Source organism: Scleropages formosus, chromosome 20 (genome assembly GCF_900964775.1).
Source record: "Scleropages formosus chromosome 20, fSclFor1.1, whole genome shotgun sequence".
In the NCBI taxonomy this organism is placed as follows: Eukaryota; Metazoa; Chordata; class Actinopteri; order Osteoglossiformes; family Osteoglossidae; genus Scleropages; species Scleropages formosus.
The window spans coordinates 18,144,309-18,161,158 of NC_041825.1; the positions used below are offsets into that span (position 1 = coordinate 18,144,309).

Genomic DNA, 16,850 nt, shown 5'->3' on the forward strand with positions numbered 1-16,850 from the left:
CCAACACCTTTTTGTGCTGTAAATTGGTCTTTTGAATTCCTGTTTTATTCAATACATTACTTGAATAACTCTAAATAGCCTTTATAGCTGTTGTGCTAGAGAATACACTCTTAAGATAGACTAAGAATGAGCTCTGGTCACAACCAAATATGCAGACTGCTTCAGAAATCACAAGTTTGAGTAAAAGCACATAGTATTGCTCTGGTTGTTCCGTTTAGCTGTATATAGTTTAGACATATGTTGACTTATGTCATTTGCCATGTAGTGAATCTACAGTTGTGTTTCCATTATATTTTAGCTCAAAACATCTAAGGCAAAACACACCATTAAATGGCAATATGGTGTAGCATAAGACAACATTTGAGCTTGAAAGAATTAGTGACTAAGGAAGTTGTCAAATGTCACCGAATTTTACAACGCTACAAGTCATTGGGCCCATTCCTCAAATTTAAACATGCATGACTGTAGTATGAGTTTACAGTCCTACATTTAGCTGACACTATTCCGAAGTGACTTACAACATTAACGTTGCAATTAACCATGTACACAGCTTGGTAATTTTACACCTACCCTCTTTTGCATTTTGTTGCTGTGTTGTCATTGCATAGTACAGGTAAAGTATCTTCTGACTGACAAATTTCAAGCAGCTCCTTTTTGGTATAAGGCATTGGTACTAAAGCAGCAAGCACCACCAACAGGACAGAATAAGTGAATTTTCTCAATTTTTTTTATTTGGCCACCAGTTTACTTCTCAATTTGTGATGGAATGCTTCGTTTTTCCTACCCCAACCACCATTTCCCACCCTACTGCATTTCAAAAACCATTCCTCCACCCCCCCCACCCTCTTCCATAGCCCCCCTCCACCCTGGACACACACACACAAAAAAAAAACCTTATCCCAGAATGTGAGAACCAGAACTCATTCATGGAACACCACTTTTTTCCAAACATCTGGACCACACATACACAGTACAAGCCAAGACACCAGAAGAGAAAGTCAAGGGAGGGCAAGTGTACAAGGATGGATTGTGGGGAGTGGGGATATGGGGTTTACTTATGTTCCTGCCCCAGAATCAGAAGAGCCCCCCCTTTCAGATCTGGAAGCCCTCCAAATAAATCCTGTCTCATCAGTAACAAGCTAATCTCAGATGGCACATGGGAAGATCTTCCAGACTCAAGGGTTACCTCTGTTCTCAGCAGAGAAGTTACAAGGGCCAGTACTAGCCCACACAGACATAACAGGTGGGAGTACTGGATCATCAAGACTGATTAAAATAAAGTTCCAATAAAATTAAATATGTTGATCCATGGGGACCATTACACTGAATCTGGAAAAAAAAACATCTGGTTCAGACAAAGTTTTTGACTGCAAACCTCAGGCTTGAAGTGTACACTTTAATACACCCACAGTGAAGCTACCAGGGGCATCCATTTTTCAGCAAACTGAGAAACCCCTAAAATGATTATAGACCCAAAAGAAAAAGAACCTCCCTCAACTCTTATTTGGTCTTTGAGAAGCACAACATGTTCCTTCCCCAGATTAGTCAACACATCCTAATTACAAAGACCCCCAAATATTCATGTGTGGTTTAAATATGCCTGTGGATGTATACACATATACACACACAAAAACTGTGGAGGGGTTAAGGGAAGAATACATAAAAAATGAACAGGGGTGATATCACTGCTCAACATGGCTAAGGTTTGTACAGTACCATTACAGAGCTGGTCTGGGGGAGTTTTAATAAAAAAATAAACCTATACAGAATTTCAGACACCCCCAGAGGTGCCATTTCAGTGCTCAGTTCCTGTGAGGACAGATGGGTCTGTCTGGGCTAATATGCAAGGTTGAAGAACTGGTGCCTTTGTGCAGGTGGGGCATCCTGACACCCAGTGATGGAAATATTTGGGTAGAGAAGGGTTAGTGTTCAAAGAATAGCGGCGTCTGGCCGAGGGGCATTTCGGCTGGAGGATAGGGAGAGGGTGGGATTCCTCCCCAGATGAATCTTACAACTCATCATGTCCTTCACCATCAGATTCATCATCATCTTCTTGCTGGTCATCAAGGTCTGCAAGATCCTGGGAGATCAGACAAGAGCATATTTTATGATTAAGGAACTGAATACATCTCTTATTCAGTGTTCAAAAAAGGTACTAAAGTATCACGGGACCTAAAAAGGAGGTGTACTTGGAATAAGCCTTTGTTACTGTTATTTTTAAATCTAGGTCTGAGGTAAACTGTGCTCTTATCTAGACAATGGGCAATGACAGCCCTAGCATTTCTAGACTGGACACAAACCTCAGTTATAGCCTTTGAGAACTCTACTGTAACAAAAGGACCAAGTGATTGAGTCAATATATGATGTATGAGATTATGCAGCTACAAATTTATGAATAAATAAATTAGAACATGCTGACCTTAATGAACTGCAAACAAACTGACATGTTGCAGTTCTGCCAGGGGCTGGGGGGGCAGTATGCTTTTTAGGAGAGATCAGCATAGCCTGAGATACAAGTGTTTTGCTCAGGGTTGACTGCAATGTACTGAGAGCTAAAGGGTGGACAGGACAGAACAGCTGCAGCCCTCAGATTCTGGAACTGGACTTCTGAGAAACCCAGCTAGTTTGAACTGGATTCCCCAGAGCCTTGCACCCAATCCATGCTTTCAGCAGCCGCATCATCCATCATTCAGGCACTTTTTGGGATGGCTAGCAAACCCCCCACTGCTGAGTGGCTAATGCCATTGTAGCATATTTCTCTGAAGGTAAATGAGTTCAAAACTCAATTTGAACTATAATCTCAGATTAGTGCTGTGATATCATTGCCCCCCCCAAGATTGAGCCTAGCCTTAAAGCACATACATCATCTTCATCCTCTTCTCCAGCTGGTGCACCGCCATCAGTGCCTCCGCTCTCCAGGAACTTTGTGAATCCCTCAAGTGTCCTCTCACCATTGTAGTCAATCACCTACAACAGTTACATGTAAGAACAATTTACTTTGCAATTGCATGCTGAGATATGTAGGGGAAGAAAAAAAAAGTCAACTGCCTCTTAATTTAAGATGCTTCTAAAGCTTCAAAAGTCTCATGGGAAGATCTTTGACATATACTTCTAGATGAACTTTCAAAGCCAATGAAGCACTGGCTGACAAGCAGATTGGAGAATACATTTTGCAATTATAAATGTGCCTTAAATTTGCACAAACTAACATTTCAGTTTAAGGAAACTATGCAAGAGTCCTTACTCTAGGAATCCTTCCAACTAGGAAGGATTCTTCAACTTTGAAAGAAAACTACAGAAGCCTTACTGTAACCCCTGATTTCACAGACTAAAGACAGTCATCCTTAGATGTAGTACCAATCAACCAAGGTCCCACACAGGGTGGGAATACAGAAGATACCCATAGCTGATCTAATGCCTACTGTTAGTACTGAAGTTGAATCTTCATAGGTTGAGGGCACAACATATTAGGTTTTAAGGTCTAAAATTGCCCACAAGCAAGGGCCATCAAATGAGAATGCTGTCATACACTGGAATACATTAACTGTCAACTAGCTACAGTTACCATACGAGACAGCCTAAAAGCAGTTCTAAACTGGGGCCTAGTAATTGTGGGGTTCAGTGGGCTAATGCCAATAGAAATGACACAGACAGGACAGAGGGGTGCAAAGGAATTCAAAAAACATCTTTTAAAAAAATCTAACAGGACCATGTGCCAGTTAATCCACTTTCAAATGCTAACACCAGAAGATTGTCAACATAAGTACTGAGATCTCTGTACACTTAGTTTCCTTTACAGGTTAGGCTCTGATAAAATATTTACATGTCGTCTAGACAAGGGCTCAATAATCTCTCCACAAGTCATCTGAGAGAAATCTTTGCTGACACTGCTGGTGGATTCTCACCTTGCGGTCATCTCCTGCAGGGAAGAACTTCAATGTGGGGAAGCTATGAACTTTGACTGCTTCCACCTCATTGGCAGTAGAGTCCATCTTGGCCACAATGATGCTATCACTATCCTTGTATTTCTCACCCAGTTTGTCCCAGATAGGAGCTAATTGTTTGCAATGGCCACACCAGGGTGCATCTGTTTGGAAAGAGGGAAGCAAAGTCAGTCATTCACCATAGGGGATCTGGCAAAACACTACTGAACCCATCACATGGGCAATTACATTTTTACAAGTTTTTCCATTTACAAAAAGAATTTACAGCTAACAAACTTCCATAAGAACCTTCAAAAGCATCTCGTGATCTTTGAAGTGGATTATATCATGTAAATTAGATACAATGTTGGGTTTTCAGTTTGGGATTTTTTTATACTTATCCCAAACATGCACCCCACAGTTAGCAAATGCATTTGGAAATTGACTTAATTTCCCAAATCCTGCACTTGCTGCAGTTAAAAACAATGCCTTACAGACAGGTGTGGCCATGTAGAACTCCAACTAGCTAGGACACCAAACATGCAAAGTGTGCTGCATGTGTCTCCTTCTCAGTGCCACCTCTGGCACTCCCCATCCATCCAAGAACCATCCCAAAACTATTCCAGCACATTCTAAATCCCTGCAGTTTTACTCCAGGGCTAGCCATCTTTGTTAATTTTGCTTACACTTGCTGCAGAAAAGATAGTCACCTCTTCAACAGGGGTGAATTCCAAGAGGTACAAGCTATATAAAGCTACAGAAGACTAAAGTCCACACGTTCACTATCACACACTGCAAATTCCAAGTTTATCCATTTATTCAGCAGGAAATGGTAGCAATTCAATATACTAGCTCATCAGAAGACACCTCAGTTAGGTTACAATTTTGTCCTAAGCCTGCAGTGTCTTGTTGCACACTCATTGAAAGAGGGGAAGCATCAGCATTAATGCCCTAGGGACATCTTGTGTATGGCATACGGGAAAGAAAAAAGTTCTTACAAAATTCAACAAAGACATTTTTGGTAGGATTGAAGACAATATCCTCAAAGTTCTTCCCAACCAACACCTTCACAGGGTTTTTGTCCCAGTCCTCAGGGATGTCTTGGCTCATCAGATGAGGCTGAAAAAAATTCAGATGTTCCAATGTTGATCAGTGCACACATTTTGCAGGATGAACCCTAGCTTGATCACTGTAGGCAGTGTCACATCAACTTTTTCTGTAAACTGATTTTTTTCAATGCTGAATTGCAGCAGAATATGACTGGTTACCTGAAGCTGTTTTTCAGTTTGAATTTCATTAAAGGCTAAATACCATATTATTTTAAAAAGGTACATCTAGAAAGACATCCTGTTCATGTAAAAGAACAAGAGTAATTGTGTTCTGTGCCAGGTTGAAATAAGGGTCCTGATCAGGCCAGTTTTCTACAGCTGAAAATCACAATCCAACTTATCTACCAATGCATACAGTGCTGACTGAAAGTATGTCAAACCCTTGTGCCCCTCAGTTTTACCACAAAATTGTTTAGTAGTCTTTCCCATCTCTGATATAAAAGGTGGGACTGCCACTTCCATATCTTGGTTTACAGGAAATCATGTCAGTAGTGGAAAAACTCATGCAGGAGTAAAAAAAATGTGAACCCCCCCAAGTACCATTGGTTAAAGTAGGTAGACTCATGTGTAAATTTGATTAAGAATGTTACCACGCAGCCAAATCCGTTTAGTGCAAGGCTTAATGAACAAAAAACCCCACCGACACAGTAGAGTAAAACAGGTCTGGACACTATGCAAGTGTCTAAAAGGTGACTATACATACCTTCAGCTTGCCCTCTATGAAACGCGTGCAGAAAGAGATTATGTTTTCTGCAGTAATTTCCTCAGTGTCTGGTTTGTATTTAGTCATCTCATCCTCCAAGGTAATGAGACGAATTGCAGGGCACTCATCTTTCTTGAGCCCAAAGAACTCCAGGATGCGCTGATTATCATCCAGGTCACTGTCTATGTAGATAAAGAGGATCTTGGGAGAGGAATGGGGAAAAAAGTGCATCAATCCAGATATGAAGTTCACACTACCTGTATCACTGAAAACCTACTTCCCCATCTAGACAGTTGAAAGTGTAACGTTTAAGTATAACCGCCTGGTTACAAGTCTCTGCTGCGGTAGCTTTGGGCAAGACACATTTACGACAATTCCTGATCACCTTAACCAAACTTCCTCTAGAAAAGTAGAATGGTAGAATTGTGCAGGGCATGGCATAAATTTTAACTAATGTTATTCTACCAACAGTTGTTTCTCATATGAAATAGGCACTTAGAGCTATGATTAACAAACCAGAAAGTTATACCAATCTAAAACTATGACCTGCATTCTCAATGCAGAAACTCCAAGCAGATATACTTTCACTCAAACAAATCAACTCATAGAACAGCGAGACAAGTTTAAACAACCATGTACCTTGCCCTTGAACCCCTCTGCAGCCTTCTTAAATTGACCCAACTTGTCCTGGAAGTCAGAGTCTGCCTTGGGCACAAACATCAAGATGTGGGACTTGATGTCCCCACCGAAAATCTTGGGGGCAGTCTGCAAGCAAAACAGCCACCACCATGTCAATTTGTATTTGGACATAGAACACAAAAAGCATGAAAAAAATAGAAAAATCTTAACATGACAAGAGAATGCTATAAAACAAGGTATATGGGAGGGACAGTGGGAACAAGAAAAAAAAGGCACGAACTCAGTGAATACAAGGATGGCCTACCTGCTCTGTGAATTCAATGACCAAGGGCAGCTGGTTGGCCTTAATGAAGCTCAGGAGGTTCTCCTTGGAGACTTCCCCATCAAAGGTGTTCTGGCCCTCATCAAACTGCAAAAAAAGCCAAAAAAGACAAGGTCACATGAGGCACCCCTAAACACCACCTATTTACAGGGAACCCAACTGTAAATAAATGCTTCTGAACTGCTCTATCAGAACACAGTAGGCTCAAGTATTAACTACATTTCAATAAGTGCCAATAGTGCTCTGGTTGTCATTCAGAGATCCTGTCAGATCAGCAGGAAGTAGAGACCACAAGAATTTGACACTGACCGGCACCGCCAAACTATACTTCAAGTGGCAGTGCTAGTAGAAAAATACAACAGCTGTTTACTGAAAAGAAATACTACAGTGAGTGACACCAGCATACATTAGGTTTAGGGCACACATTTAGCTCTTTAAAACAGTTGGCAGGAAACTAGATGTTTCCAACACCAGGCCAAGAGGTGATCCTATGTTATATGGAAAGTGAACCACTATATTCTGAGTTAAGGGCCACATCATATTATGTTGACTTGTGCTCCAGAATCTGTTAAAATGCTCAGATGTGTGCCATGTCATTTCTACAACTACCACATTGTAGTTCTATAGCCCAACTTGTGTGATAATGCAAAGATCTATTTAAACAGAGGCAGCAAATTCAGGCAACTTTGTGATACATTTAAGAACAGAAGGCTTTTGACCAAGAACTTTGCCAACAGATCACAATTCAGATCTAAGAATTGTTCTCTTAAAGGATACCATCCTTGAACACATCAAATTTGGAGGAAAAACATGAGGTCAGCGAGACGATGTCGTAAGTCAGGAACTCTTGGTACCCAAAATCAGTTAAGCTTTCCTTAAAACCCTTACTGTAACCACTACTGTAAGGGAGTTCCCTTGGGTCAGCTTCAAGCACCTTCAAATCCTTGAAAAATGATTGGCAACTAAGAATGAAAATTTGGAGAAGTTCCAAGTTGTTTTCTCTGTCAAGCAGACTACCCTGAACCCAAGCTTTTCCTTTAGTTTAGCAAAACCATTAAGAAAATGATCATGAATATAGTAAAATGTGCTCCCAGGAGAGTTTTGTATGTACTGGTGCAAAATTAAAGCCATACAATTACAACAGTCCTTTCCCACCTACAGTTTGCTGTTAATGGGCACATTAATATCTCCACATCAAAACCCAAGGGAAGGGGAGAGAAGAAAAAAAGTCTGTAGCCTAATGCTAGACAGGCATGACCCAAAGCACAGAGCAAGTGCCTGGGTATTCCCACAATGGACTCAAGACTCAATGTGCTACTTTTAGTAGCAGCCAGGATAGTCCTCCACATACATGATAGACCATGCCAAAAGTAGCAAAAGAAAAAGGGGGGCTCATTCTAGAATCACCCCATGTTAAAATATACAGTGCAGGTACAGGAGTTTAAAACTGTCAAGGTCTAAACTGCCTGATTTCTGGGGGGGGAGTGCCAAAGGTAATTATAAAAGCATCTATGCTCCCATTTTCTTTAATTCACTCACACAACTAAGTGCAGAAGTTCCTTTTGACAGAAAGACTGCTCCAACATCCTCCCCATTTCTTCTCAAATCATTTAACAGGCAACTGATAAAGGATAGTTGAATTTTTGACAACTTCACATACCTTCTTGAAGAGGACAACGCCATCCTTGGACACCTCAAACTTGGAAAAGATGGCATCTTCTGAAGTGATGCCAAAAGGAATGTCATCTACAGCTTCAGCAGCCTTCAGGAAAGCTTTGGCACCATCAGACTCCACATTCTGGTTCAAATGAAATCTGGTTATTTTCTTTGCATAAAATAGAAAGTACTTTAGCATTAATTTGCCCTTTGAGAAAGGGCAAATGAAAAACATTTAATCAGTTTCTGAAATGTTGCTTATGCATTGACAATTTTAAGAAGCTGGTATGTACATTACTGTTGCCATTGCAACTCCTACTTCATCTGAGATCCAGCTCACCTTGAAGAAGCCAATAACTGTGACTTCACTGTCTGCAATCAGGGACTCTGCCTGGGTGAGTTCAGTCAGCATGCTGGCAGGGGGGCCTGTACGCTTCTTTAGCCAGCTCACGATGTCATCAGCCTGTCTGCCAGCTGTAAGTTACACAGCAGAGGAAAGTAAGCTCTGACAAAGGCCTGAGATGGAGCATTACTTAGCTTTCTACAGGGTCAAATAAAACTGAAGACATTTTGGACAGATTTGATTCCTCCATAAACACAGTTTTGGCTGCCTAATAGAACACCAAAAGGAGTACCATTTGTCCCATGTCATACTGAACCATATACTTTTGGACAGGATTCATGTCAGCAACCATGGAAAGGAAATCCAACAGTAAATAAAAAAACAGAACCTACAATGCACTGTAATTAGGATTAGCAGAACAGCTGCAAACAGCAAGGACCCTGATCAGAACTAAGGTCTTGCAAAAGCTGTTCTTTAAGATTAGTCAAAGTCTGGCTGCCATTCAAGTTTCCCCACAACACCCCCCCCGAAATGCTACAGTAAACATGAGGAACAGCACATCGCACAGTTGGTCTTGAGCAGGACAGCTTCAGTTATACACCCAGCTGAAACACTGTCACACTCAAAAACACAGGACAAGCAGGAGTCAAATCAGGCCTCCCCATCTGGGTAATTTGCACATTTCTGACCATCACAAAAACCTACATCTATGAAAGAGAATCCTTTGAAAAGTTTTATGTGACATGACATAGGTTAACAGCTTACTTTAAGCTTCTTTTATACAAAACAGAAAAGGACATTTTAATTAGACTGCTTTCAGACACATCCCAAAAATATACAGGTACAGACAGTTAAATGGTAATCACTGTGCTCTGTTTAACATATACTGCAGACAATTTATAAAGTACTCTGCTAGTAAGCTGACAAGTCAATTTGCTGGCGCTCCTGCTTTAAAGGTGTGCAGAACAGTTTTGAACAGCATATTGATGCTGAAAACTCGTGACTTACCTGAATATTCTTTGGGTGACTGCTTCTCTCCTCCCTTGAAAAACTTGATGGTAGGGTAGCCTCGCACACCAAATTCCTGCGCTAGCTCCGTCTCCTCGGTGGCATCCACCTTGGCCAGCCGGATGTCTGAGCTGTCTGCCTTCAACATGCCAGCTGCCTTGGCGTATTCAGGGGCCAAGGCCTTGCAGTGGCCACACCAGGGAGCATCTGGAAGTGTAGGACAGGGATGCAGCTTGCAGTACGAGCCATGAGAACGGCAGGGCCGACAGATCAGGCCATTGCTCCCTGAGCATATATTTAATGTACCAACAGAATAGAGAAAATGTAATATTTTCCATCATAAGGGCCCAGCTTGCCTGGAAGGAGACCCAATCCACCAAGATGCAAGAAAAATCAGGGTGGGGACATTTTACTACTCATAGTAAGAGATATGGCACTACACAAGTCAGAGGCAGTTACACTGACCATTATCTGAGAGTCAGTGTGTCAACACTTCCTCAAAATTACTAGAACAATGGGTTAGGCCTAAAGACAAAACCCTCTTCTCATGCAACAGAGTGAGGGTGCTTGATTACGATCTTGAACAAACGGCATATGATGACCATGCCAACAACCTGCTTGCAGGAACACACAAGATGGATTTTGCCCCTCAACGTGTTACAATATTTCTCCAAACACATCCAGCATCTCGGTCCTGGTGGTTTAAAGTCCAACGTTCACCTCCATGTACAACTCAACGTACTTTTCAATCAATGGAAACGATGCTGTTGCTCCACAGTTAGGACATGAGCCCTAATGCAACCTCAGACCCAGGTAAGTTACCACACTGGTAATTCGGGGGTCCACAGAGGAACCCTTCAAGTACACGTCAACCTACCAGTGCGCGATGTCACGAGGCTCCGCCCGCTTCTCAAACAGAGCGTGCAAACAATCCTGAACCCTCCTAGCGCAGATCTTATTGGCTCAGCACAATCGTGGTGCTCTCTGACTGGGCAGCAGGCCTGTCAATCTCTTCACAAGTTCAACTTTGATGAAGTCCGGCAGACACACAGCGCCTTGTGCACGACCCCGACAAAATGGAGTAGTAGAAATTCTCGGTGCACTTCAGGAAAAATGCACTCATAAAATGAGAATGAAAATAAATGCATTGAAATAAGTGTACTACTGAGAAAGTCAACGTCCGCAGAAGCCACTTTCTTATTAAGCAACTGAAACCGAAACACATTGTAAAACAGGATATAGCTTCACACAAGCTGCTCCCAAACAAAAGGAAAAAAAAAAGTGGCCTAAACGTAGCAGTTCGAAAGGGGCTTCACTTAAGATTAGAAGTTTGATCAAATTAATAAGAGCCATAGGAAAAGCCAGCAAAAAAAACTTGGCTAGTTGGTGACAAATGATGAAGTGTCTAGACTTATTGAATAAGTTATTCGGTCCCGTATGCGAGTCCGACCAGTACACACACACACTCTCTGAGGAGGAAACTAAGACAAGGATTACTCGCAGCGAGTACAGCAATTCCCACACTAGTGGGAGAGCAGGAACGTACAATAACTCACGTCAACAAACCATGACTGAAAGTGACATTAAAAACCAGTGGAGAGATTTGTCTTCAACTAAGTTTAAGTGCTCAGTTAGGCCAGGGTTAAAACCCTCTGTAGCTTCCTACTTCTACGGGCATGATGATCCAGAGAAACTCAGTTACTAAGACTACCAGTGTGATTGAATGTAGCGATACTTTACGTATAATAAATCAGAAACGAGACAAATATTATTAATAAAGAAAAACACGAATGCTGTGTGTTACTAAGAAACGCTACCGTTTACTAAGCGTTCCAACAGTCAAACAACCCACCACCCTCACATTTTCACACACACGTCGAGTCGCACAACCAACTGACTCGCTCGCTACGAGCCTAAACTTGGACACCAGCGCACACACACAGTTCTCAAGAGAGAGTTGAGCGCTACTTACAGAACTCCACCATGAGGTTGGGGTGAGCTTGCAGAGCCTCGTCGAAGTTGCTCTTTTTGAGGACCAGCACGTCCTCCTCCTCGGGGATCTCAGCCCTGCTGGCTACGGCCAGAGCGCACAGTAAGACAAACTTCAACATCATGCCTGCAACTTCAGTCCTCCACAATACGGAAAAAGACGCTTAAATCTGGGCAGCTAGTGTCACCAAGGCACGCTATGAACGAAACAAAACCGGGGGGGGGACGGACGTAGACGCGATATTTCGCTTTTTCAGTGGGGTTGGTCGTTCTTGTTTTGTGCCTGCCGCTACAAACGTGGCACAGTGCGCAGGGTCCAGAGAGGCCGGCCTTCCTGCGCATGCGCTTTTATCAGGCACACTGGGCAGGAACTAAGGATGCCGAGCGCTCTGCGCATGTGTGCCGGTCCGGCCGCATGCTGTTCGTGTTGAATTGTGAGTGGACCGCGACGGAGGGTACCTGGAAGTAAATGGGTAAAAGAGGTTCGAGGGCGGTGTGAGGGGTGACGCGGTTCTACACACGTCTCCTACAGCTGGAATAACCGCGTTACATTAGTATCGAATAAATCTGGTACTCTCTGCGATGAGGGTAATTAAAGGGTAGGACGAAAAAGAGTCGAAACACGTCTTTTACGTGCAGCAAGCACAGTGGAATTTATTTAAAGAGTGAGCTGCATTAAAAAGGAGAACGACTTTAACGTAGCATAAGTGGGAACAGAGAAAATTATACGTTTGGGAGCGCGTTAGAATTTCCTTAGTATGGACCAGCAGTCACGTACTCATGAGGAGGCGGGGCTACAATGAAATGGGCGTGACCGTAACGAAAGGGGCGTGGCCAACCCGTAAATTTCTGCTTCGCCACTTCACCTCTCAGTGACACATCCAGGAGTGAAAGTGAATCTGCAAAACAGTTAATGGGCTTTTGCATTGCGTTACAACCGAAATAATTTCTCCTGAAACGAGTACAGTTTCGTTCTTTCATTCATAAAAGTTGGGCGATATATTTTTGACAGGAGAAATGGCAAAGGAAGAGGATAGGTAATAGTAAGGTAACTGTGAGGCCCCGTGAAAAGACAAAGGTTTTAATTGCATGCCATACACTTTAAGAAAAGGATCTGGCCAGCTGCTGCTTACCTTTTCAGAAATAAGCTGTGTGGAGTTTCAATATGCTGTCAGTAACAGCAGTCTTAGTGACAAGGTCAGACTGCACTTTGATCAAAATTTCACTGACCAAAGTGCAGACCATGCTGTTCACAGGCCACGGAGATGAGTCATTCATCAGTGGATCAGCACCCAGATGTGCACAGTGACCCACACAGACTAATGTTACGTACTTACAGGTATCAGAATTGCACAATGGCGACACCACTTTGCTGTAGCGCCATAGTATATCATTCACTTGTCCTAACTGATCATCAAAGAGTTACGTGAGCCATTTAAATACAGCACACAAAGTATGGGGCTGAAATACTCAGGAAGACGGCAGCGATAAGAACACTAGGAATTAATGAACATTAAAAATGTGATCATTCAAAGTGTGAAAATAGAAATAAATATAAAATGAACATATCAATATGAAAAATATTATCCTAAGAATGACATGTTCAGTGAAGGTTGACATTGTACAGTCTTCCAATTAAAATCCAGATTTAGTGTGGCTTGGTGTTTTTCCTCAGATACTATGAACAACTGGTAACATAAAGGATGAACAGAAGTCAGAACTGCCCACGTTTTTGGATCTGCCAAGGGAACCGTCTGTGGTTTTCCGGTGTCGTTCGGCGCTTAAAGCATCCTCCAGAGTTCAGTCTTCAAATTGAATCATTTCGCTGAAAGACACATTTTTACTTCTTTAGACACAGGTAAGGGGGTGCGGTGGTGCAGTGGGTTGGACCGTGGTCCTGCTTTCCGGTGGGTCTGGGGTTCGAGTCCCGCTTGGGGTGCCTTGTGATGGACTGGCGTCCCGTCCTGGGTGTGTCCCCTCCCCCTCCGGCTTTACGCCCTGTGTTACCGGGTTAGGATCCGGCTCCCCGCGACCCCATATGGGACAAGCGGTTCTGAAGATGTGTGTGTAGACACAGGTAGCAGATTCTCATACCTTCTGCTTGTTGATACAAGGCAGTGTGTGCATTCCCAGGTTATACTGGAGAACAATTTTGGGGAAATCTGCAGCTTTACATCATAAGGTTGTTCAAATTAATTTGGCAAAAAAAAAAATAAAAACACAGAAGTTGAACTCATGGAGTCTAGATTACTGAAATGAGATCTCCATACTGTGAAGAGGAAGAAGCATGGACAGTAAACTAACGTCTTCCTTCAACTCAAACAGTACCCTTAACAGAAGAGTGTGACTGTCGAAAATAGATATTTCAATGTAAATCTCTTACTTTGCATGCATCGTGGAAATAGCCTTCCACTGACTCTTGTGCCCAGTCCCCTAATGGATTCTTGAAACACACAAAATGAAAAACGTAACCATACAATCAAATTTGACATGAAAAATTCTTTTCGTCGTATATTAAGCCTACGGGAACAGGCATTGTCCTTACGTGTCAGAATTCCTGCTCTTCCATGGTAGAATTAGGCCTCTCCGAGCAACATGCCTCACAAATGTGTGTTTTTTCATGTAATTGAATTTTTTCCATCCATAATAGAAAAACAAATCAGTAATTGCTTTAAACCGGTCGCATAAAAACTTGTCAGGTATTGAGGGGGATCAAAAAATATTATTAGCAGTTTTCAATAGAGTTTTGCACAAATACTAGGGGACACATTAAGGCTTTCAGTAACACTGGGTGGACATGGTCCCCATCCTCCTTTGTTATACGTATGTTTGAAACATGTGCAATCAAAATTTTGTTTTGATCTTAACGCTTGTTCCGAGAACAGTGCCGTCTTTGTTCATCTGGGTTCATTTCAATCAGTCATAGCACTACAGCAAAATTAAACCAAACCCTAAATAATATATGTTATTACTTGTAGGGAACATTGCGTTATTGCGGTAAAAATTCTGTTTGTCTCCTCTTTCTCCCTCTTACACACAAATGCAAAAAAAAAAACCCTAAAAGCTGTTGATCAGTACACAGTCACACTGTTTTGCAGAAGTGGAGGCAAACAGTCATGTCTCAGCATGGAGCCGGAGGAAGAACCGTGCACTGATGGGTCAGTCTCTTATTGGCTGGCTTAGTTAATCACTTTCTGTGGTTGGAATCTGGTTGAGCTGCTTGTATTCATGTAATACTTTTTTTTTTTCCTACATGTACTTCATACTGCCTCATTTCCTTTCTGTCTTTTCTAGCTTCTCTTCTATATGGTGTTCACTTCCACTTCTTTGGCGCCTCGCTGTTTGTTTCGCGGTGTCCGAGAAGAGAAGGGTAGCACAGCGGAACAGCAAGTAGTGCCTGGGTGGTGCGAGAGGACGCGGGTTCGATCCCCGCTCAGTGGGTGTGGAGTCCCCGTGTCTGTGTGTGTTTCCTCCCACAGTCCAAAGACGTGCTGTTCGGGTGGATTGGTAACTCTAAGTCACCCAGAGTGTGTGTGAGTGAATGTGTTTCACTGGTGCGTGGATGAGTGACCCAGTGTAAGTAGTGTATCTAGCAGTGTAAGGTGTGTGGGTTGATAACACTACACAGAGTTCATTGAAAGTCGCTTTGGAGAAAAACTAAATGAAGAAACATAAAAGGAGTTACCCTTTTGTCACGGCCATTGATGTTTTGCAGTCTGCTCTGATCAATTAGTGACAGAATCCTGTCGGTTAAGATATAAGCTTGGAGAAGGAAGATTACTCAGAGAGTACTCATAAGATGGAAATAATTATGTGAAAGTGATACATACGCAAAACCACACTTCTGAAAATGAGAATGAAATGGCCATGACAGTGAACAATCGCTCTTCAAAATGAATGATGATGGATTTTGGAGAGGAAATTTGGCTATGAACAACCTCGTGGCTCATCAACACAATTACTCCTGAGAAAAGTAGTAAGAAAATGACGCACTTTTTAACCCTACAGGTACCCTCTGCGCTCAAAGAGGTCTTCAGACCTAACACAAAAATGACTGAGATGCAGTTGCCATGACAACAGAGTCTCTTTTCACTAACAGTAATGGCATTGAGGAAATTGCAATTAAGGAGAGACAGGTCTCTGACATGGTCTATGCTGCACCGCATGATTTGCCATCATCACTTGTGGTTGCCATAGCTTGTGAAAGAGGCTCGCCCACTTGTTTAGATTTATTTCAAGTGCTTCCCAAAAAAGCCCCTTCCATTAAATGATAAATGCTAATAAAGCATGCGCAATGTGCAGAAATGTTTATATGGCAGTGAAGTGGATGTTAGTGGATGAATCAAACTCCTGTTTCCACACTGACATTTAATGATTTCTTAAAAGGTAAAAAGCAATCTGAACTTGGGTTTTTTACTGAGTATCCTAAAAAAAACACAGAAAATGCTACATTTAAAAATTTGGCACAATGTAACCCCGAAAAATGCTGCATTAATATATCCGTAAAATCCGGAAGTTGAAGTAATAACTGCCTCAGTAACACCCTATCAATAAACAAGCCTGTCGATGTGAAAATCACAGCAATGTGGTAGTTTCTCAAATTGTTAGCTTTGTGAAATAAATGCGTGATACCGCCGTACTTTTTGTTAACTTCTAGGCTTCGTGGATCTCGTGTCTTTATTGAAGACGAAGATGGGAAGGGTCCGTTAGTTCTTTTCCTGCTCTATTCTCTCTTCAGCTTCCCGAAGGCCAGAGACGACTGGGTGACTCAGAGAACTGCGCGGCCTCCATGCCTCCCAACAACAAGTCGGTTAAAACACCGTATTTGTTCCCCTTGTTTAGCTGAAGAGGGTCAACCGCACTTGGAAAACACTTGTGCAAGTACAGTAAAAGAATTTTATGAGCGAGCAACCTTACTTGTATTGATTCAATTAAAATGATCCAACTTTACAAACCAGTAAATAATGCAAATGTACATAGCTTAGTATACAAAACAAACATTCTAACTTTGTTAGGAAAAAAGGACTGGTAAAATGAAAACTAAAACACAGACTGAATGACCATGATGAGGGAGTGTCGGGTGAGTACCACACATCACCACTAGGTGGCAGCAATTACTTAGAATCCCATAGAACTGCGCTCAACTATCTCCATGGCA

The 16,850-nt window shown here is 42.2% G+C and overlaps 1 protein-coding gene across 1 annotated transcript; it reads right to left on the minus strand.

Annotated features, from left to right (window-relative positions):
- Nucleotides 1–709: 709 nt before the first annotated feature.
- p4hb (prolyl 4-hydroxylase, beta polypeptide) lies at nucleotides 710–12,038 on the minus strand. The gene is made up of 11 exons (XM_018762155.2): nucleotides 11,676–12,038; nucleotides 9,704–9,910; nucleotides 8,693–8,826; nucleotides 8,357–8,494; nucleotides 6,679–6,783; nucleotides 6,375–6,500; nucleotides 5,736–5,936; nucleotides 4,922–5,042; nucleotides 3,906–4,087; nucleotides 2,863–2,967; nucleotides 710–2,080 (listed from the first exon to the last, which is right to left on the minus strand). Exons 1-11 carry the CDS (start codon nucleotides 11,815–11,817, stop codon nucleotides 2,009–2,011), a joined length of 1,533 nt encoding a protein of 510 aa, XP_018617671.2. The 5' UTR covers nucleotides 11,818–12,038; the 3' UTR covers nucleotides 710–2,008.
- Between the last annotated feature and the right edge of the window lie 4,812 nt (nucleotides 12,039–16,850).